The sequence below is a fragment of the Penicillium verhagenii genome, assembly GCF_028828195.1.
Source record: "Penicillium verhagenii strain IBT 33310 chromosome Unknown utg000007l_segment0_segment0, whole genome shotgun sequence".
Taxonomy (NCBI): Eukaryota; Fungi; Ascomycota; class Eurotiomycetes; order Eurotiales; family Aspergillaceae; genus Penicillium; species Penicillium verhagenii.
In genome coordinates this window covers 3463343-3479527 of record NW_026643171.1, presented here as the reverse complement: position 1 = coordinate 3479527, position 16185 = coordinate 3463343, and the positions used below count along the sequence as shown (strand labels likewise).

Sequence of the window (16185 nt, the reverse complement as noted above, 5' to 3'; positions counted from 1 at the left end):
AAGTTGAGGAATATTCACAATCTTGCCAATTTTTCTGCTTCAGAAGGCAACACACTGGAAAAGGTTTGATTTTGGAGGCTCTGGTGGTTTTATCGCAACTTGCACACTTCCACTTCCAGTTCAAGTGTTGTACGAAATGACGTCAGTGGGGGTGACATGACGAGCTTTAATTTATTTAATTTATTCTCCGCCACTGATTCGATGACATTTGAACACAACGAGTTGTCTTCAAATGTTTCCAGTACCAGGTGGATTGTGTGTGGCTTGTGCCCACACGTCATGCTGCACGTCACCGGATGTTTTTTTTATAATGTTGGTCAGAGGTCTTATATGGAGAGTGCACTGCTGATCGTGAGGGGCTATTTGTTTTCCTCTTTTCTTCTCTCTTCCTTTCTCTTTCTGACATGCGGAGTTCTTATATGATATGGTTGGGCTGAAAAAAGAAAAGAACATCCAAAGCAAGTACTTGAGAGATCAGTTTGCTGTCTATTCCCAAACTTGAAGCTTCCACTTACGTTTCAGGAAGCCGATTATGTAAGAATGGATCACGTGCAGTGGTTAATAATAGATGGTCAATCACAATAACTAAACATTTGACTTATAGAACGTGCACTTTAACTCTTGGAAGTTGTATGTAGTTCAATGTTCACGGATCATATGTCAATAGCCGCATGTCCCCATAGGACATACGGAGGTAGATCTGATGGGAATTTGATTGTCTATAGTGGGGCCCACCAATTCAACAGGGGAGGGTCGATCAAAGATTCCTGTTGAGTAGTAAACCCCACTTGGTCAATATCCAATATCTAGTTATAACTACTCAGATCAACATTTGAATAACAAATTCAATGGTATCAAGTATTCTCCCTTGGCAACTATCACATTCAAATGATCTGGAGTCAAGTCCAAAGTATGAATACTAGTAACCTACAGCTGGTTGTTATCTAACCGAGATAACACCGAGGGATTCCCATGACATTGGAAGCGATCTGCGTCTTCAGTCAAAAGCAGAATGAGTCACGCAATTGCTTTTGATTCTATTCTGAATTTTAGAATGTCAATCCCTGGACACAATCTCACCCCCGGATTTCTCCTCGGCAATAGCTTCATTTGGAGAATCCACTCCTACGGCTATTTCTTCTGGACTTTCCCTTGAACCGATTGCTGCACGGGCCACGGATACCTTGGCTAATACCATGTCGATCATTGGCTAAAGTCCCCCAGTGGATCCTGATGAATGACGCAAATGGAACATCTCAACGAATGCGCACAGCGGCACAGGAACAGAACGGAGAAAAAGCTGCATTGGAATAAAAAAAAAAAAGAAAAGAAAATAAGCTTAGACCTCGGGAGACCAACCTCGCTTACCTACGGCCGTGAAGATCCGTGTAATGATTTAAAAAGACGGGAAAGAAAAGGCAAAGAAAGAAAAAGAAAGAGGATTAAATCTCCGAAAGGCTCTCTGAGTCTCTCTCCGAGTCTCCGAGGGGAAGCTTTGCTTGTTGGGACGACTCAACCCTTTCCCCTACTTTGCCCGTGTGTAATGAATATTTCCGGCGTGAGTGATGCGCATTAAGTTAAAGAGGTTAAGGTTAGCCCATGTAATCCAATGAGATTCAAATGTTCGGTCAATTCCTCCCTTCTTCTTTCCCCACATGATTATCGTAACCGTCGAGCCGGTGAATCTTCCCCTCCTTTCTCCCTATAATCCCCTTTCCCTTTCCATTGGAATTTGATTCCTCTCCCATACATCATTCACAATGTCTCTCCCCATTCCACGGGCCCTTCCACGGTCCGTTTGGCGGTCCTATGGCACCGTCCAAGGTCCCCCCAGCGCTACCTCACTCGCCAGCCGCATCCCCAATGTCCTCATCGAGGCAACAGCTGCCACCGCCCCCCGCACCAACTGGACCCGCGATGAAGTCAATCAGGTCTACAACACCCCGCTGAACCAGCTCACATATGCATCTGTAAGTTGCCGTATCCTTCTCTATCACACCAATGGTAGTCCCACACCCCCCCCCCCCCGCGGGGATAGCCTCGGATAAAGACCTAAACACCCAACCACAATCAAATTTATCAATACTGATAGCGTACAGCAAGCACTTCACCGTAAATTCCATGACCCATCCGCTATCCAGATGTGCACCTTGATGAACATCAAGACCGGCGGATGCAGTGAGGACTGTTCATACTGCGCCCAGTCCTCACGGCACAACACCGGCCTAAAGGCAACTAAGATGAGCCCCGTGGACGAGGTACTCGAGAAAGCCCGCAACGCCAAAGCCAACGGTAGCACCCGATTCTGCATGGGTGCCGCCTGGCGCGATATGCGCGGCCGCAAAACCAGTCTCAAGAACGTCAAGCAGATGGTATCGGGTATCCGTGACATGAACATGGAGGTCTGTGTCACACTGGGCATGATCGACCAGGATCAGGCCAAGGAGCTGAAGGAGGCCGGTCTCACCGCATACAACCACAACCTCGACACCTCGCGCGAGTTCTACCCCACCATCATCACCACTCGCTCGTACGATGAGCGTCTGCGAACCCTGGACCACGTCCGTGATGCCGGTATCAACGTTTGCTCCGGTGGTATCTTGGGTCTAGGCGAGACGGATGCCGACCGCGTTGGCCTTTTGCACACCGTTTCCAGCTTGCCTTCCCACCCTGAATCCTTTCCCGTTAACGCTTTGGTGCCGATTCCCGGAACACCTTTGGGAGATCGAAAGATGATTCCGTTTGATCGCTTGCTGAGAACTATCGCCACCGCTCGGATTGTGATGCCCGCTACCATCGTTCGTCTTGCTGCCGGTCGCATTGCTTTGACCGAGGAGCAGCAGGTTGCTTGCTTCCAGGCCGGTGCCAATGCTATCTTCACCGGTGAGAAGATGTTGACCACCGATTGCAGTGGATGGGATGAGGACAAAGCGATGTTTGACCGCTGGGGCTACTACCCCATGAAGAGCTTTGAGAAGCCGGAAGTTCCTGGTGCCGAGAAGAATACCGTGACCCCACCTCCAACTGCCGAGAAAACAGCTGCGCCGGTCGCAGCTAGCGCATAGATTATTATATGTTGCTGTGTTTTGCTTATTCTTGTCACTAGATTGTTGTCTTGATGATTTTGCCTTCCAAAAAGGACTTAGCAATGCACGGAATAGGATCACTAGTAAGTGATTGGCAATCAAGGGCAGTCCGTGCCATCTTTCAATATAAAGAATCGAATTAAATATACAATAGATCGCGTAAATTATGAAGAGAAAAATGAGCCGTACCAAATCCAATCCATCTATTTCATTTTGAGACCCAATGTCTCTGTGAGAAAGACACAATGATCAATATGAACGCATTACTGGATTCCGGGAATTCCAACCGGTGTCGACTGCCTGTACCCGACGTACTCAGCGCCAAAGAATTGAATCAGGAATGTCTCCTCGCCTATAGAACCAAATAAAAACAAAAGATCGAAAAGGTTAGCAAATCAACCCCCAGGAATAAAGAACAAGAAGGGCCACTTACGCTTAATCCTTGTAGAAAAGAACTTCCACAGGACCAACGCATATGCAAAGAAACAGACCACATTCCCAAGCACCAACTGCGTCCCTAATCCCCACCAAAAGAATCCAAAGTAGCTTGGATGTCGCAGAAACCTATACAGCCCATGTGTAACAAGCGTATGCCCCTGTTTATGCGTCGATTGCACATGATGATTAAAGTTACTAGCCGCCTGCGCCATAGCAATAGACCGCACAACCTGACCAACTCCAGTTAGCAGCAAGCCAACAACCAAACCCAGCGATACAGATGTCCCTAAAACAGGCTCCGTGAAAGAGACCAATTTCCCCAGTTTGGACTGTCCAGGCCAGAACACGTGCGACACAATACATTCCACGATAGCGGATCCATGCGCAGCGTTGTAGGCCCACCCATTACTGGAAAGGAGAAAAGCCTTCACATCTGCAGCCGGGGTGTTGTATGTCGCCGTGGTGTAGAATTCGAGGAAGTGGAACACGCTGAGCGAAGCGATAAAGAATGGTACCCGCCAAAGGGGTGTTGGGAAGACGGTTATGAGGAGAATTGTGACCGTGGCTGTAATGCCGAGGGATGTGCCGATGAGAAAGGCTCGTAGGGAGATTCCCGAGAGCGATTTCGTGCCCTTGGGATAATTTGAGATGTGGGTGTGTCGAAGCGCGGAGCTGGGATTCTCGAAGTCATTCTCGAAGTCATCGGAGGTGTTGCTAGCTCGGCGGTCTAGGAGGTCGGATGGGTGCCATTCTTGGGATGGATTTGGGCGTCTGATGCGCTCGGTTGGCCAGGATATACGTGGGTCACCCTGATGAGGCTCTGAGCCCGATGTTATGGGGTTTGTGATTGAAGCCATTGTGAAAGGGTCCGGGTGGAAGATGGAAGGGGAAATCGAATGAGACGAATCTGATTTCTGTCGCGCGGGATTTGAGTGGTCAAGCGCCCTTTATAGATGGGCTGTAAAGTCCATTGCGATCAGGGGTGGTGGGTTGAGAACAATAGCAAGTTGAGAGAGATATTGTTGTTCGTTTTTCTTTGAGGAGTTTCCCCACATGGCGCGGCCTTGGCGTTATCGACTAGATCGACGGGACTCACGGAAGTATAGCATGTCAGTACGAAGTACGGAGACAGAATCAATTCAATTTTAGTATGTTCATTTCACTTTACTAAAGGCCAGACCTGCTGTCCTAAGCTCTATGTTTGAGGGTATATAAGTTTCCTGTCATGGATAGTATGTTCTGACTGAAATGCCTTGCGGAAATTAAGCTGTACCACGAATGGCCTGCTCGGGCTTTGTCCGGCCCAATCCCTCCTTGGCGTAGAAGTCCATGGGGTACACTCCCTTGTTTTCCTTATCCCAGTTTTCACGAACCCCAAGAGCTATAAGTGCCTCATAAGGCGTGAGCAAGGGACGGGAAAATGCGTAACCCCAGTCGATACTGAGTCGAGGACAAGCAATCTGCACCCAACATTCCACATCTGACATGGATGCCAATTTCCCCGGGAAGATCTCACTCAAAAGCAGGTTGACTACGGGAATACCACGCTCGGCCAGATGACGCTCGATCATTGCCATAGTGTTGGGATTTCCTTGACGGCCGAGGGAACCAAGAATGATTCCCCATTTCTTAGCAGATTTTGCGGTCGCGATTGCATCACGTCGAATTGTATGCATCTCCTCGTGGTCATAGCTCTCTCGCGTCAAGGTGCGCGAGTAAGGGTCGTATCGGTATGCGGGAATGGTCGGGTTATGGATCATAGCGGATTCAAGATGGAATCGGCCATCTCCAAGATAGAGAATGACATCAATTTCGGACTCGGATAGCTGTGGGGATGTACAGCCAAGGATCTCGCCCTTGGAGAGTGGCATGATTTGTGGGACGATGACACGGAATCCCGCACGCTCGAGGACAGGCTTGAGACCGTGAAGAGTAGCGTTGAATTGAATAGTGCCAACTGTGGCGATGGCTTGACCGGGCTTGAAATTGCGTTCCAGGGTGGCAATTAGGTGGGTGGTATCGATACTGATATCAACGAAGATGTATAAGGTCTTGATTTTGGTGACGTCCACAGGAATCAAGCAACTGTGCGCGTAGTGAACGAGCAGGTCGCAGCCCAAAGCGCGGGCTGTATAATCATCAATGCAACAAGCGCCGTAGGTAACGTCACCCATGATCAAGGTTTCAATACCGGGGCAGAATTGCTGGAGAATATCGGAAATTGTTGTAGCAAAGATTAATAGACCCTCGGGGAACTGTAGAGCCACACGCTTGGCTTCGGATGAACGAACACGGTGGATGGTTTTGGGGATCTCAAAGGAGTAGTTTGAAGGAAGTAATTCGATCGCGGCTTGAATGTCGGGGTCATTCAAGATTTCCGGAGGAACCTGATTCAGAGTTCTCGGGGTTCGGCGTGGCGGAGCTATATAGTGTAAAGGAATATCAATTTAGCGCTGCCTTTTCACATTGATGTATGAGGGGTGGCACTTACCTTTTTCAACAGCTGTGGACTCGACATCTCCAGCAGTTGGATTAGACTGGGCCTGTGCATCGGCAGTACGTCTGCCGACGAACCGCTTCTTTGGCTGACGTAGCGTATTGTCCATTGTGAATGTTTTTCCTTTCCAGTCAACTGATGGAGGGGCGATAAGATGACTTTTTTCCCCCCGCGATGATCTCTTTTTTTCTGCAAAGGCGGTGTGGGTGGTGGAACGATCACACGAGAGCAAATCCACGCTAGACTCAATAAGGCTAAGTGCTCTCCGCATCTCATGAGCTACAGTTCTTCCCCCTCTTCACTTCTACTCCAGTTTTCTACGCTCTGCTTTGACACTATTTCAATATCCACCGAATCTTTTGCTTACTCTAATCATTGAACTTTACATCATGCTCACTCGTCCTCGCTTGCGCTTCTTTACGGCTCTTCGATCGCCTATATGTACGCGGAGACTTGCGACCGAGTCGCGGTTAGCCTCGGACCATGTTCGTATCGTTGAAGTCGGTCCTCGAGATGGACTGCAAAATGAAAAACAGTCCATCTCAAAGGACACAAAACTTGAATTGATCCGACGACTGGCTAAGACTGGTGTCACCACCATAGAGGCCGGGTCCTTTGTCCCAGCGAAATGGGTGCCACAGGTGCGGACCATTGGATTGAGGTACAGCTGTGGTCGTCACAACACACTAACGCTACTCAATCAATCCCTATAGATGGCAAGCACATCAGAAATCTGTGAACAGCTTCTTACATCTCCTCCTCCCGCTCAACATACAATTGCCTACAACTATCTTGTTCCCAACATCAAGGGGCTTGAGAGCCTCGTAAAAATCATGGAAGAGACAGGCGTTTCAGCGGATGCGACCGGGGTTGATTCAAAGGTTGCTACTACGACAGAGGTCTCTTTATTCGCAGCAGCAACGGAGGCTTTCTCAAAAGCAAACACAAACTGCACCATTGCCGAATCTCTCGAGCGTATCAAACCAATTGTGGCACTGGCGAAGACCAAGAATATTCGGGTGCGTGGATATGTCTCCGTGGCCCTGGGCTGTCCCTATGAAGGACCTGAAGTGAATCCATCAACCGTGGCGGACATAACTGCGACTCTGTTGGAGATGGGCGCCGATGAGGTTTCGGTCGCCGACACCACAGGCATGGGCACGGCGCCACGGACGATGGAGCTTCTACAGGCACTGAAGGCAGCTGGCATTGCCAATACTGATTTGGCCCTCCACTTCCATGACACATATGGACAAGCTTTGGTGAATACACTTGTCGGCTTGGAACACGGAATTAGGATCTTTGATAGCAGTGTCGGTGGCTTAGGCGGCTGCCCATATTCTAAGGGTGCAACTGGGAATGTTTCAACGGAAGATCTTATCCATACTGTTCACAGCCTTGGTATGCACACTGGTGTCAGCTTGGAAGAGATGTCGCGTATTGGGTCCTGGATTAGTGGTGAACTAGGCAGGGTCAACGACAGCCGCGCGGGAAAAGCGACTCTCGGCAGACTCTCAGAGTAACTTCGACATCGACTAGGATGAGATTCCTGGATGAGGTGGTTGGTTTCTTTCGGCATGGAGCTTACTTCATTTGTATCTACTTGGGAACCGAACTAGATATAGCATGCACATGTGTGCCCGATCGAAGATTCGTCCATGGAGCCTATGAATACTTATAGTGGATTAGGCACCTGCTGTTGTTGAAAAAGTTCTATGTATCTACATACCAGTTGACTAGAAGTTACTAGTGGTGTACAACAATTTCCCGTACCGCACGTAAAATGGATGTGTCTGAATATCAATTTGAACATTTGAATGCACCCACTACCTCATTATGCCCACACATGTGCATGCAGTGACCCGCCTCGACCTCAAGTGCTCAGGATCAATCTAAATTTTGTTGGAAAAGGTGCCCAATACTAGTACATACCTAGTAGGTAAGTGCCTGAATGGAATCATTTTTGAGAGGAGTCCGGCCTATGGTCGGAGCTTCAAACATTGAATTGGTTTCCGAAGTCAAATTAAGACATGTCCTCTGTTTGAGGCCGCTAACATTGAATAGTGATAATTTCCATATACCTGGGCATCTGAAAACTAGAACAATCAATTGATGTTAAGTATCTATCCCCCCGGGGCCCATCTGGAAGCCTCGGTCATGCACATGTGGACATCACTGCTCAGGTGTACAGGTGCGTAAACTGTTGGATTCTAGTATGATTTCAGTTAGTAAGGAGAAGGCTTACCTAAAAAATATCCAAGGTTTTAGACTTCGCTGTGACGGCAAAGGATATTCAACTTGAGAACCTGATCAGCGTTAGTCAGTAATGTTGTAGTCCAAGTTGCTTTCAAAGGCGTAGATATAGAAATAGACATAGAAATAATAACTCGGCCTATTAGGTCATCGCCCAGGCCCTCGGTCAACTCTTCTGGACTTGCAAAATCTATGTACTGATTGAGAGCTGCAACATATTAGCTCTAATTGCCCAAGGGAGAGGAAGTCACAATGCAAAGAGATATAAAAACCAATGTTCTCAAGTTCTCCGGGGAGCTTCCACGACTATGACCATATTAGCACTTTTTTAGGGAACCCTGGAGACTTTCCACTTAACAAGAAACCTTGGGTAGTATTCATTCCATGTTGACAATAGACCCTAGAATGTGAAAGGACTGTATGAAATCGTGTATGTGTGTGTGCAATCAATGCATGTGACATCCCCAAGCATGAATCTAATAATCAAGTTAGCCTTAACATCTGCAACGATCTTGTACATATGTATGAAAAGTGAAGAAACCCAGCCAGCATTCAATGTTGCTTCTAAATAGAATAAATATCAACTTTTGCCCAGATAGAAATATGTAGCATCTGTGCATGGTCTAACCTTGGACGCAAATATGGAAGGTACCTGGTTTGCAATGTTAGCCATTGCCGCTGGTCAATTCGAAAAGAGGATACTTGGTCAAAATGTCCCATATTTCTCAAATATGCACACGTGGAGATGATTAAACAAATCAACATTGAAATTGTATGGGTGACAACCTCTGCAAGGTGGGGGAGGACCTGTTCTTATACGTTAGCTTCCTTAATATGGAAATTGTAAAGATAAAAGGACTCAGTAAACAAGGCCATTTGATAAGAGAATACTATTATGTACTGATGAGTTAATAGCCTTCGAGGTGGGGATCATAACAAGTTATATAGACTTCCTCGACCACTTGCGACAACAGCTTTCTTCTCGAGTATCCTTTGTTCGAGCCCGGTCGATGTGGACTGTGCCCGTTTCAAATTCGAGATGAATATAAATTGTTCAAATGATCGAAAGAAATAATACATTCTGACCCTCCACAATGATGGCAACAATGGGCATTCCGAGGCCCTTTGTGGTGTGGTTCCTAGTAGGTATGAAAGAAAAATGGTAATAGGCAAAGAGGGCGAGTAAGATAAAGCTAATATTCACAATATTAACAAAGCACAGTATAGACGGCTAGCGCTTTTCATGCATGACTGAAAGCGATTGATGTCTTTTGATCTATTTTTAACGGGATCTATCAAATGTACGTTAAATGGCCTTTGTGGAAGTTTGAATCAAACGTCCATTTCCCACATCCAATCATACTCTCACTCCATCAACCTCCTCACCCTCAGGTACCTTCACCGAGTCACGCTCCACCCCATTAAGCTGGTCATTCCAGCTTTGGGTACCAAGCTGGTAGAGCTTCTTCTGTTCTTCACGATCGGGAGTAGGACCGGGCTTGCCACGGCGTTCTCGTGACTCGATGGTCTCCACAAGCGTGGCGTTACCACCATCGAGTGCGCGACCTTCCAAATCGTCGCGGTGGTCCTCTTGCGAGAAGGTGTAGGAGCGGAATTCGGTATTCGACCACCCAGTGCCCTGGTACTGGCTGTGATCCTCCCAGTCTTCGGTCAAGTAGTGTAGGAATCCGCCGTGGGTGACGAGCACAATCTCCTTCTCCGGCCGGGATTTCAGCCAGTGGCGGGCGGCGCGGGCGCGCTCTCGGAGCGCGGCATTGGTAGGTGCGTAACGACCAGCCTGGTACGTGGTGGCGAGTTAAAAGAGATATTCACATAAAGATTTTTCGTGAAGCCAACGCGAGAAGAGACTTCCGGAAGAAACACACCTTGTTGTTCCAGCCCTCGTGAACCAGATTTAGATCAACATTCTTGCCCGCAAATTCCTTTTGTAGCTCCGCGGGCTCGCTACCGGTGTCGCAGGGCACATCGGAGGTCTCCTGTGTGTCGGGTAACGCAATGAGATTTAATTCCGGGTGCGATTTGAAAACAGGCCCAAAGCTCTCTAGGGCCGTGTAGATGGTGCGGCGCAGAGGTGAGGCTGTCACCAGGTCGATTTTGTCGTGGTAAGGAAAGACCTCACGCAACTTGGCACATTGCTCGTGGCCAAGGTCTGTGAGTAGAGGATCCGGGATGACATGGTTTGCGGTGCAGAGATTGTGGACGCCCTGGAAGCGCATATACGTCAGAAATCAATTGACCAAACATTGAAGGGGCTCAACAATTGAAAAGTCCTCGCGTTACTGGCGGGGGAAGGCGGAGAGGCTGCATGCCGATGGTAAGCATGATCCATATATGCACATACCTGGGCGTGGCGGACGCAGTGAATGGTGGGTGGCATGATAAATTTGAAAGATTAAATCACTGCTGTGCTCTGATTTTGCAGTCGTTAGCTTCGGTTTGGCTGAATTGAGATCGTGGACTCCGTTGACTCTTATCCGGCGGCGAAACGTGGGGCAGCGGGGGGTAGCATTGTAGGGAGACTGGAGGTTGCCTCACATGAGATCAATGGCACTGATGCAAGGTTGTATGATCAAGTAAATCCCAACGGTAGATTATGAAGCATTCGTAAAGCAGAATTGAAATGGAGGAAGTGAAGATCAGAAGATCAGCACTTGAGTCATAGGTACCGGACTTCAGGACTCCGCCTTTTGGAGAATCCGATGGTTGCCACGCTGTAATGGCGAACCAGAAGTACAGGATTGAAGCCGAGGGCCACTGACTCGGTCTTATTCGTTCGAGTTAACGTGCTTGAGCGTATTCAATGTTGTGGGCATTTTTCATTTCCAATTCCAAGCGTTTAGCATCGATATGTACGTTCATACGAAAAAGGTATGTCGGTAGTATATAGGTCAGCTTCGGAATTTCCAAACATGTCCAGTAGTAAGCACTTGGAACCTCGTAAATAATATTGTACAGCGCGGTGACCTCGTGACTCTTGAATGCATGGCGAAAAGAAAATAAATGGGTATGTGGTATGTATGGATAAATCCCTAACACTACAATTACTTCATGCAACACCGAAACCTCGGGCGTTTGCAAGTGCTTTGTCAAGCTTCTCTACCAAAGCTTCCTTTGAGGAGTACTCTGGAAGCAACAGACGACCGAAGCATGTCAGACTAGTCGGAAGACGCTAAAAAAAAAACCAATCAATTAGAGTCGCAATGAAAAAAAGTGTTGACAACAGAAAATATTACTTACCATATCTCCCACGCCATTTTTCTGGATCACAAACATAATGCTCGAGATGCCATTAACAGGGACTCGGTCACTTGCAGTAACAAACTCCAGCAGCTGTGCTTTCTTCTCGGCCGAGTATTCCTGGACAACGCTCCAGAAGTCCCGGATGACACGGTGATCAGGCCCGAAACCACCTTCGTACCGAGCGTGGTTCTCCAACTCTTTTACATCAATCGTCTGCAGACCTTCCACCACTGTTTTTAGTGCCTCGGGTGTGAATATCGACAGGGCGGTCCGATCAAGGCAGGTGTGAAAGCCGCGAACGAAGGAGTTGAACTGAGGTCGAATAGACTTGTCGGTCAACCAGAAGATATAATCTTTGACAAACTGATGTCGATTTTCGTTGGTTACCAAGGGCGCCTCTTCGGAAGCAGGAGCGGAAGGTTGGGATGATGAAGAACCAGAGGTAGACTTAGAAGTCACATCTGGGACCGATGAGAGCTTGTGACATGTTGTTGTCTGACTTGCCATGGACGGACTCGAGCTCGCTCCCGACGAGCTGACGTATTGAGGCATATCAGGCATTTCAGGAGGATCAGCATTAGGCTTGGAACAGGAAGCTGACGAGGGAGCTGGCCAGGTGGCATCACGGCCGACTTGCTTCATATCGACAGTTCCAACACCGCCAAAAGATTCAAAGCTGAACTCATAAGTGCGCATGAAGATATCTCCAACGTCACCATCTGCCCATGCTAGAAGTGATTCAAGACCTCGAGTGAGCTCTGGCCATCCATCTCGAATATGATCCAAGTGCTTCACTTTGATTCCCAAAAGCTTCCGATAGAACGCAATGGGGAAATTGACGGGGAGAGTCAGACCGTTATACACGGCAATGGACATCAAAAGGCCAAGGAGTTCGTATTTGTACAGCGGTTCTAATGGAGAAGGCCGGAACCAGGAAAGACGGTGTCGGGTGTCCATTGTGAACATGCCATAGGATGGGTCAAGGGCTTCTGCCATCAAGACACAGAAGAATTCTTGTTGAACACCGCCGTGATCCAAACCTTCCTCGCCTTCATCCATACCCATCTGCACTTTCAGTGGTCGCATTAACTCCCTCTTTTCTCGCCGCCACAGCTGGTTCAAGGAATCCGTCAAGACGTTATCTCGTCGTACACTAAGAACAAGGTAGGTCGACATGGAAGTCTTCATTCGTTGCAGTAGCGAAGAGTCATCAGTGACGTTAATGGCGTTGCTGTAGGCAGTTTGAGTAACGTGTCTAGTTGTGGTCATGGCTGCCTCATAGTATTTTGACATGGCAGAGTAGTTGAGGGCTCGGAAATAGATGACCAGGAATGCCGGTGGGAATAGGAAGGAATATGACATAAGATGCATCGTACGATTATTTGGGACGCTGCCCACCCATGCCACGGGCATCTCAAGAGGGTCCAGCCGCTCTGCGAGAATGGGTGTATGGAAATCTTCAGGACAAAGGCCCAGCCTATTTCTCTCCCTGTGCATTAATGCCAATATTTGTACCGCACCTCCAGTGGTGCTGCTGAGAGCCATTTCGGGGTTGCCATCCCATTCTCGCAAGAAGAGGGTCCTGAGCCATTCCAGAATGACATGAGCAGGACCGGTAGGCTGATAAGAATGTTCATCGACCCCGGATTGGTGAAAGTTATGGTGTTCACTAAGATGATCCATAATTCGATCAAGAACACTGACACCACCCTTTTTGGGAAGGTCAAGCGTATAGACCTGACGTGCTTTGGATATCTCATGATATGCAAGACGAGCAGTAAGAGCACGTACAAGGCGATTGACCAGGCGAAGGCCAAGATCATGTTCAAGTCTATCTGTTGCTTCGACAGCTTGTTGTACCTGACCCGCAGGCAATTGCTGCATGGCAGAGGGTGAAGCCACACTTCCCGAAGAGCGCATCCGAAGGATCTGACGCCAAGTTCGAACATCTATGTCTGGTATAGAGCTAACCAATACAAAGAGGACAACTGTGGCAATATAAGCGGCATCCACGTCAGACAGATGTTCTTCGCTTATGGACTCGGAGGCTCGTCGAACTGCTGGCGGTGCTGCAACTGAGCCAGTCATGGTTGAACTGCGCGAAGAACGCCGCGAAGGTCGAGTAGAGGAAGAAAAATTGGTTGGGGGTACAAAGAGATTGTCCAACGTGCTCCATAAACTATGCAACGCGATATCCCAGGGACAGGTGTTGAAAAGGCGTTGGAGCGAGTCCCGAAGGTTTGGAACATCGAGGTGGCTATCCGTCGTTCCTTGTGGTGACGCGGGTCTTATTTCATCAGTTCGGAAGGAAGATAGGATGTGCCTGGCACTGCCAAATACGTAAAACACACTCTGTGCAACAAATGGAAATGCTAGGCGCTGGCGAGATGTGGCGAATCGCCACTCAGGGTTATCAAAACTCCCCGTCAACTGGATACGTTCTAGCTCTTCTTTCCAGGTATCTTCTTCTTCTGGCGATTCAATCATGATTTGACCAAGACCATTGATGATTTCTGAAGTAAGATGAGTTACCGTCTGTGCGAATGGGGTTGTATCTAGTGAGCGATGACGTGAGCCCTGTTTGACTTTGCGGCTGCTTGGGGATGCATTGCCCAGCTCCTCTTGTGAAGGTTCCCTACGAGGACCTTTTCCAAGACTTTCTTCCCGGCAGACTTCGTTGAGGACCTTTTCACTATCCCAAGAAACCCGGCGCTGCTTCTTGGTGTGTTCGTTTATTCTGGTAGGATCCATCTCGCCAATTCTGCCTCTGTGCTTTTGTGGTCGATGTTTCAAGGCCGGTGGAGAAGGCATACTCGCAATATCACTTGAAGCAATATGCGAATTGACAGACACCTTTCTATTCGTAAATTCAGGTCTCTTTTTGTCTTCCAAACCAGATCGGGGTGATTGTCGCCAATGGTCCATCTCAGTTAGTGAAAGCCGTTTGACGTGTTGGTTTTGAAACTTGAGCTCGAGGGCCGAAGCCTGGGGTCCTGAGGTTCGCGATGAAGGTGTACGGGGATTTGAGCTTGGAAGAAGTGACGGTGTGGGTTTATCATTGTTTGGCTTCGCTTTTTCGAGTCCTTTATTTTTTGATTCATGCTCTTTGTCGTGGTGGGGTAGCTCAGTCCCAGACTGCAACATGGGCTCTTTGGATTTGGGATGAAAAGAGTCCGTAGTTCGACGAAGTGGCAGCCACTCAACCATTCGGAGCGATATTGTGTCGAATAGATTCTGTGTGAATGATTTGGGGTCTTTTAATTGTTGCTCAGAGGCGTAGTCAAGGTCCGGAAAATGGGAGCCGCTGGTTTGCCCGCTTGGGGTAGATAGCGAGTCAATTGACTGGGATTCTTCAACCTGCTGCTTGAATGCATTACCACTGCCAGTGCCCTGGTTACGGGGAAGACTGGCCTGTTCCTCGGATGTGGCGGCGGCGGCAGCTGCCTTTGCTTGGGAAGTGCGGGATGGTTGCAAAGATATGCGGTGGTAGTCGTGTGCCGTTAAATCAGATGGTATTTTGGGGGTATTGCAACAGAGTCCGCTCTCTGCGTCGTCCAAACTGGCAAGATAACAGGCAAGCGTTCGAGCGCTTAGATCAGTGTATCGACGGTATGGGCCTTCACTGACGCGGCGACGGCGACTCGCGCAGGTAGGAGTCCGGCATCCTGGGTCCTCGCAGCCATATAGCAGTTGGTTCTTATATCTATAACCAAGGAATTCATCAGAGATATTTCTCCCCGAAAGTTGCGCGAAGCTTTGGGGACCCAGCGATGACTACTCACCTTCGCACTAGTGTGTTGAAGCGTCGCCTTCGCTCATCTCGATACCATGGCAGCACTCGTGACGAATCCGTTACTTCGATGGTGTTCTGAAGAATGACTTCGGGGGCATTTGGGGGAACTTTGGCCCGGCAGTATTGTCGCTCGTTGCCGGGCTGGGCGTCTGGGGAATCGAGAGAAGCTCCGCGGAGCCTGGTCATCGTAAAGGATACGATCGCATACCCAGGCAAATAGGTGTTACACAATAGATTTTAAAAGGGGGTCAAAAGGCAAACCGAATAATCTTGAGTTGGAACAATGATGATGAAGTATGTGTGAGTGTGAGTGTTAAGAGGGAGTCGAGGCTCTCGCTGACTGATATCATTGCCCCCAGAGTCCGTGTCTGTGAGCCTTAATGCCTGGGCACGATCAGCACGGGAAAACCATTAATGCGAGTTACGCGTACTGGAGAATAGATTAGTTATGTAATTGTATTTCTATCAACTATGCGGATTTCTTGAAACTGCAAATGGGTAAGAAATCTTTCGTATTGGAAAATACTTATTTTCCATTCTTATTGCCAGGAATCTCGGGTGCCAGATATCCTCTTATTCAATGTTGACTCTGGACGATGTATGTGAGCTTTTATAGTGTTCCTATAGGTTGACCGTTGAACAATGTTTTTTTAACCCCCCCTGGAAACCACCTGTTGGAAAGCAAGAATAGCATATATTGGAATTATCTTAATTTGTAAATTTGGTCTCGATTCTTAAGGCAGAAAAAAGAGCTTCTCAACAGATCAACATTTAGCCACCAAAACTAACCAAAACTAACCAAAGAAAAGTGGAACGCAACGGCAATACAAACACTTGGCATGGGAGAGAGAGAGGGA

General features: G+C 48.2%; 6 protein-coding genes across 6 annotated transcripts; 2 read left to right on the top strand and 4 right to left on the bottom strand.

The window, feature by feature from the left end:
• Positions 1-1760: 1760 nt before the first annotated feature.
• On the top strand, positions 1761-3065 carry N7466_007945 (biotin synthase; the record flags this gene model as incomplete). The annotated part of the gene is made up of 2 exons (XM_057167334.1): positions 1761-1970; positions 2100-3065. The coding sequence occupies 2 exons, from the start codon at positions 1761-1763 to the stop codon at positions 3063-3065; spliced, it is 1176 nt and encodes a 391-aa protein (XP_057020375.1).
• A 284-nt stretch (positions 3066-3349) lies between these two features.
• On the bottom strand, positions 3350-4381 carry N7466_007944 (protein-S-isoprenylcysteine carboxyl O-methyltransferase; the record flags this gene model as incomplete). Its single annotated transcript, XM_057167333.1, has 2 exons — positions 3350-3438; positions 3520-4381. The coding sequence occupies 2 exons, from the start codon at positions 4379-4381 to the stop codon at positions 3350-3352; spliced, it is 951 nt and encodes a 316-aa protein (XP_057020374.1).
• A 405-nt stretch (positions 4382-4786) lies between these two features.
• dph1 (2-(3-amino-3-carboxypropyl)histidine synthase) lies at positions 4787-6130 on the bottom strand (the record flags this gene model as incomplete). The annotated part of the gene is made up of 2 exons (XM_057167332.1): positions 4787-5946; positions 6016-6130. 2 exons carry the CDS (start codon positions 6128-6130, stop codon positions 4787-4789), a joined length of 1275 nt encoding a protein of 424 aa, XP_057020373.1.
• A 280-nt stretch (positions 6131-6410) lies between these two features.
• N7466_007942 (hydroxymethylglutaryl-CoA lyase) lies at positions 6411-7544 on the top strand (the record flags this gene model as incomplete). Its single annotated transcript, XM_057167331.1, has 2 exons — positions 6411-6662; positions 6735-7544. 2 exons carry the CDS (start codon positions 6411-6413, stop codon positions 7542-7544), a joined length of 1062 nt encoding a protein of 353 aa, XP_057020372.1.
• Positions 7545-9631: 2087 nt separating this feature from the next.
• N7466_007941 (uncharacterized protein) lies at positions 9632-10672 on the bottom strand (the record flags this gene model as incomplete). Its single annotated transcript, XM_057167330.1, has 3 exons — positions 9632-10072; positions 10161-10499; positions 10637-10672. 3 exons carry the CDS (start codon positions 10670-10672, stop codon positions 9632-9634), a joined length of 816 nt encoding a protein of 271 aa, XP_057020371.1.
• A 669-nt stretch (positions 10673-11341) lies between these two features.
• Positions 11342-15514, bottom strand: N7466_007940 (HECT domain protein; the record flags this gene model as incomplete). Its single annotated transcript, XM_057167329.1, has 3 exons — positions 11342-11464; positions 11533-15238; positions 15318-15514. The coding sequence occupies 3 exons, from the start codon at positions 15512-15514 to the stop codon at positions 11342-11344; spliced, it is 4026 nt and encodes a 1341-aa protein (XP_057020370.1).
• Positions 15515-16185: the final 671 nt, after the last annotated feature.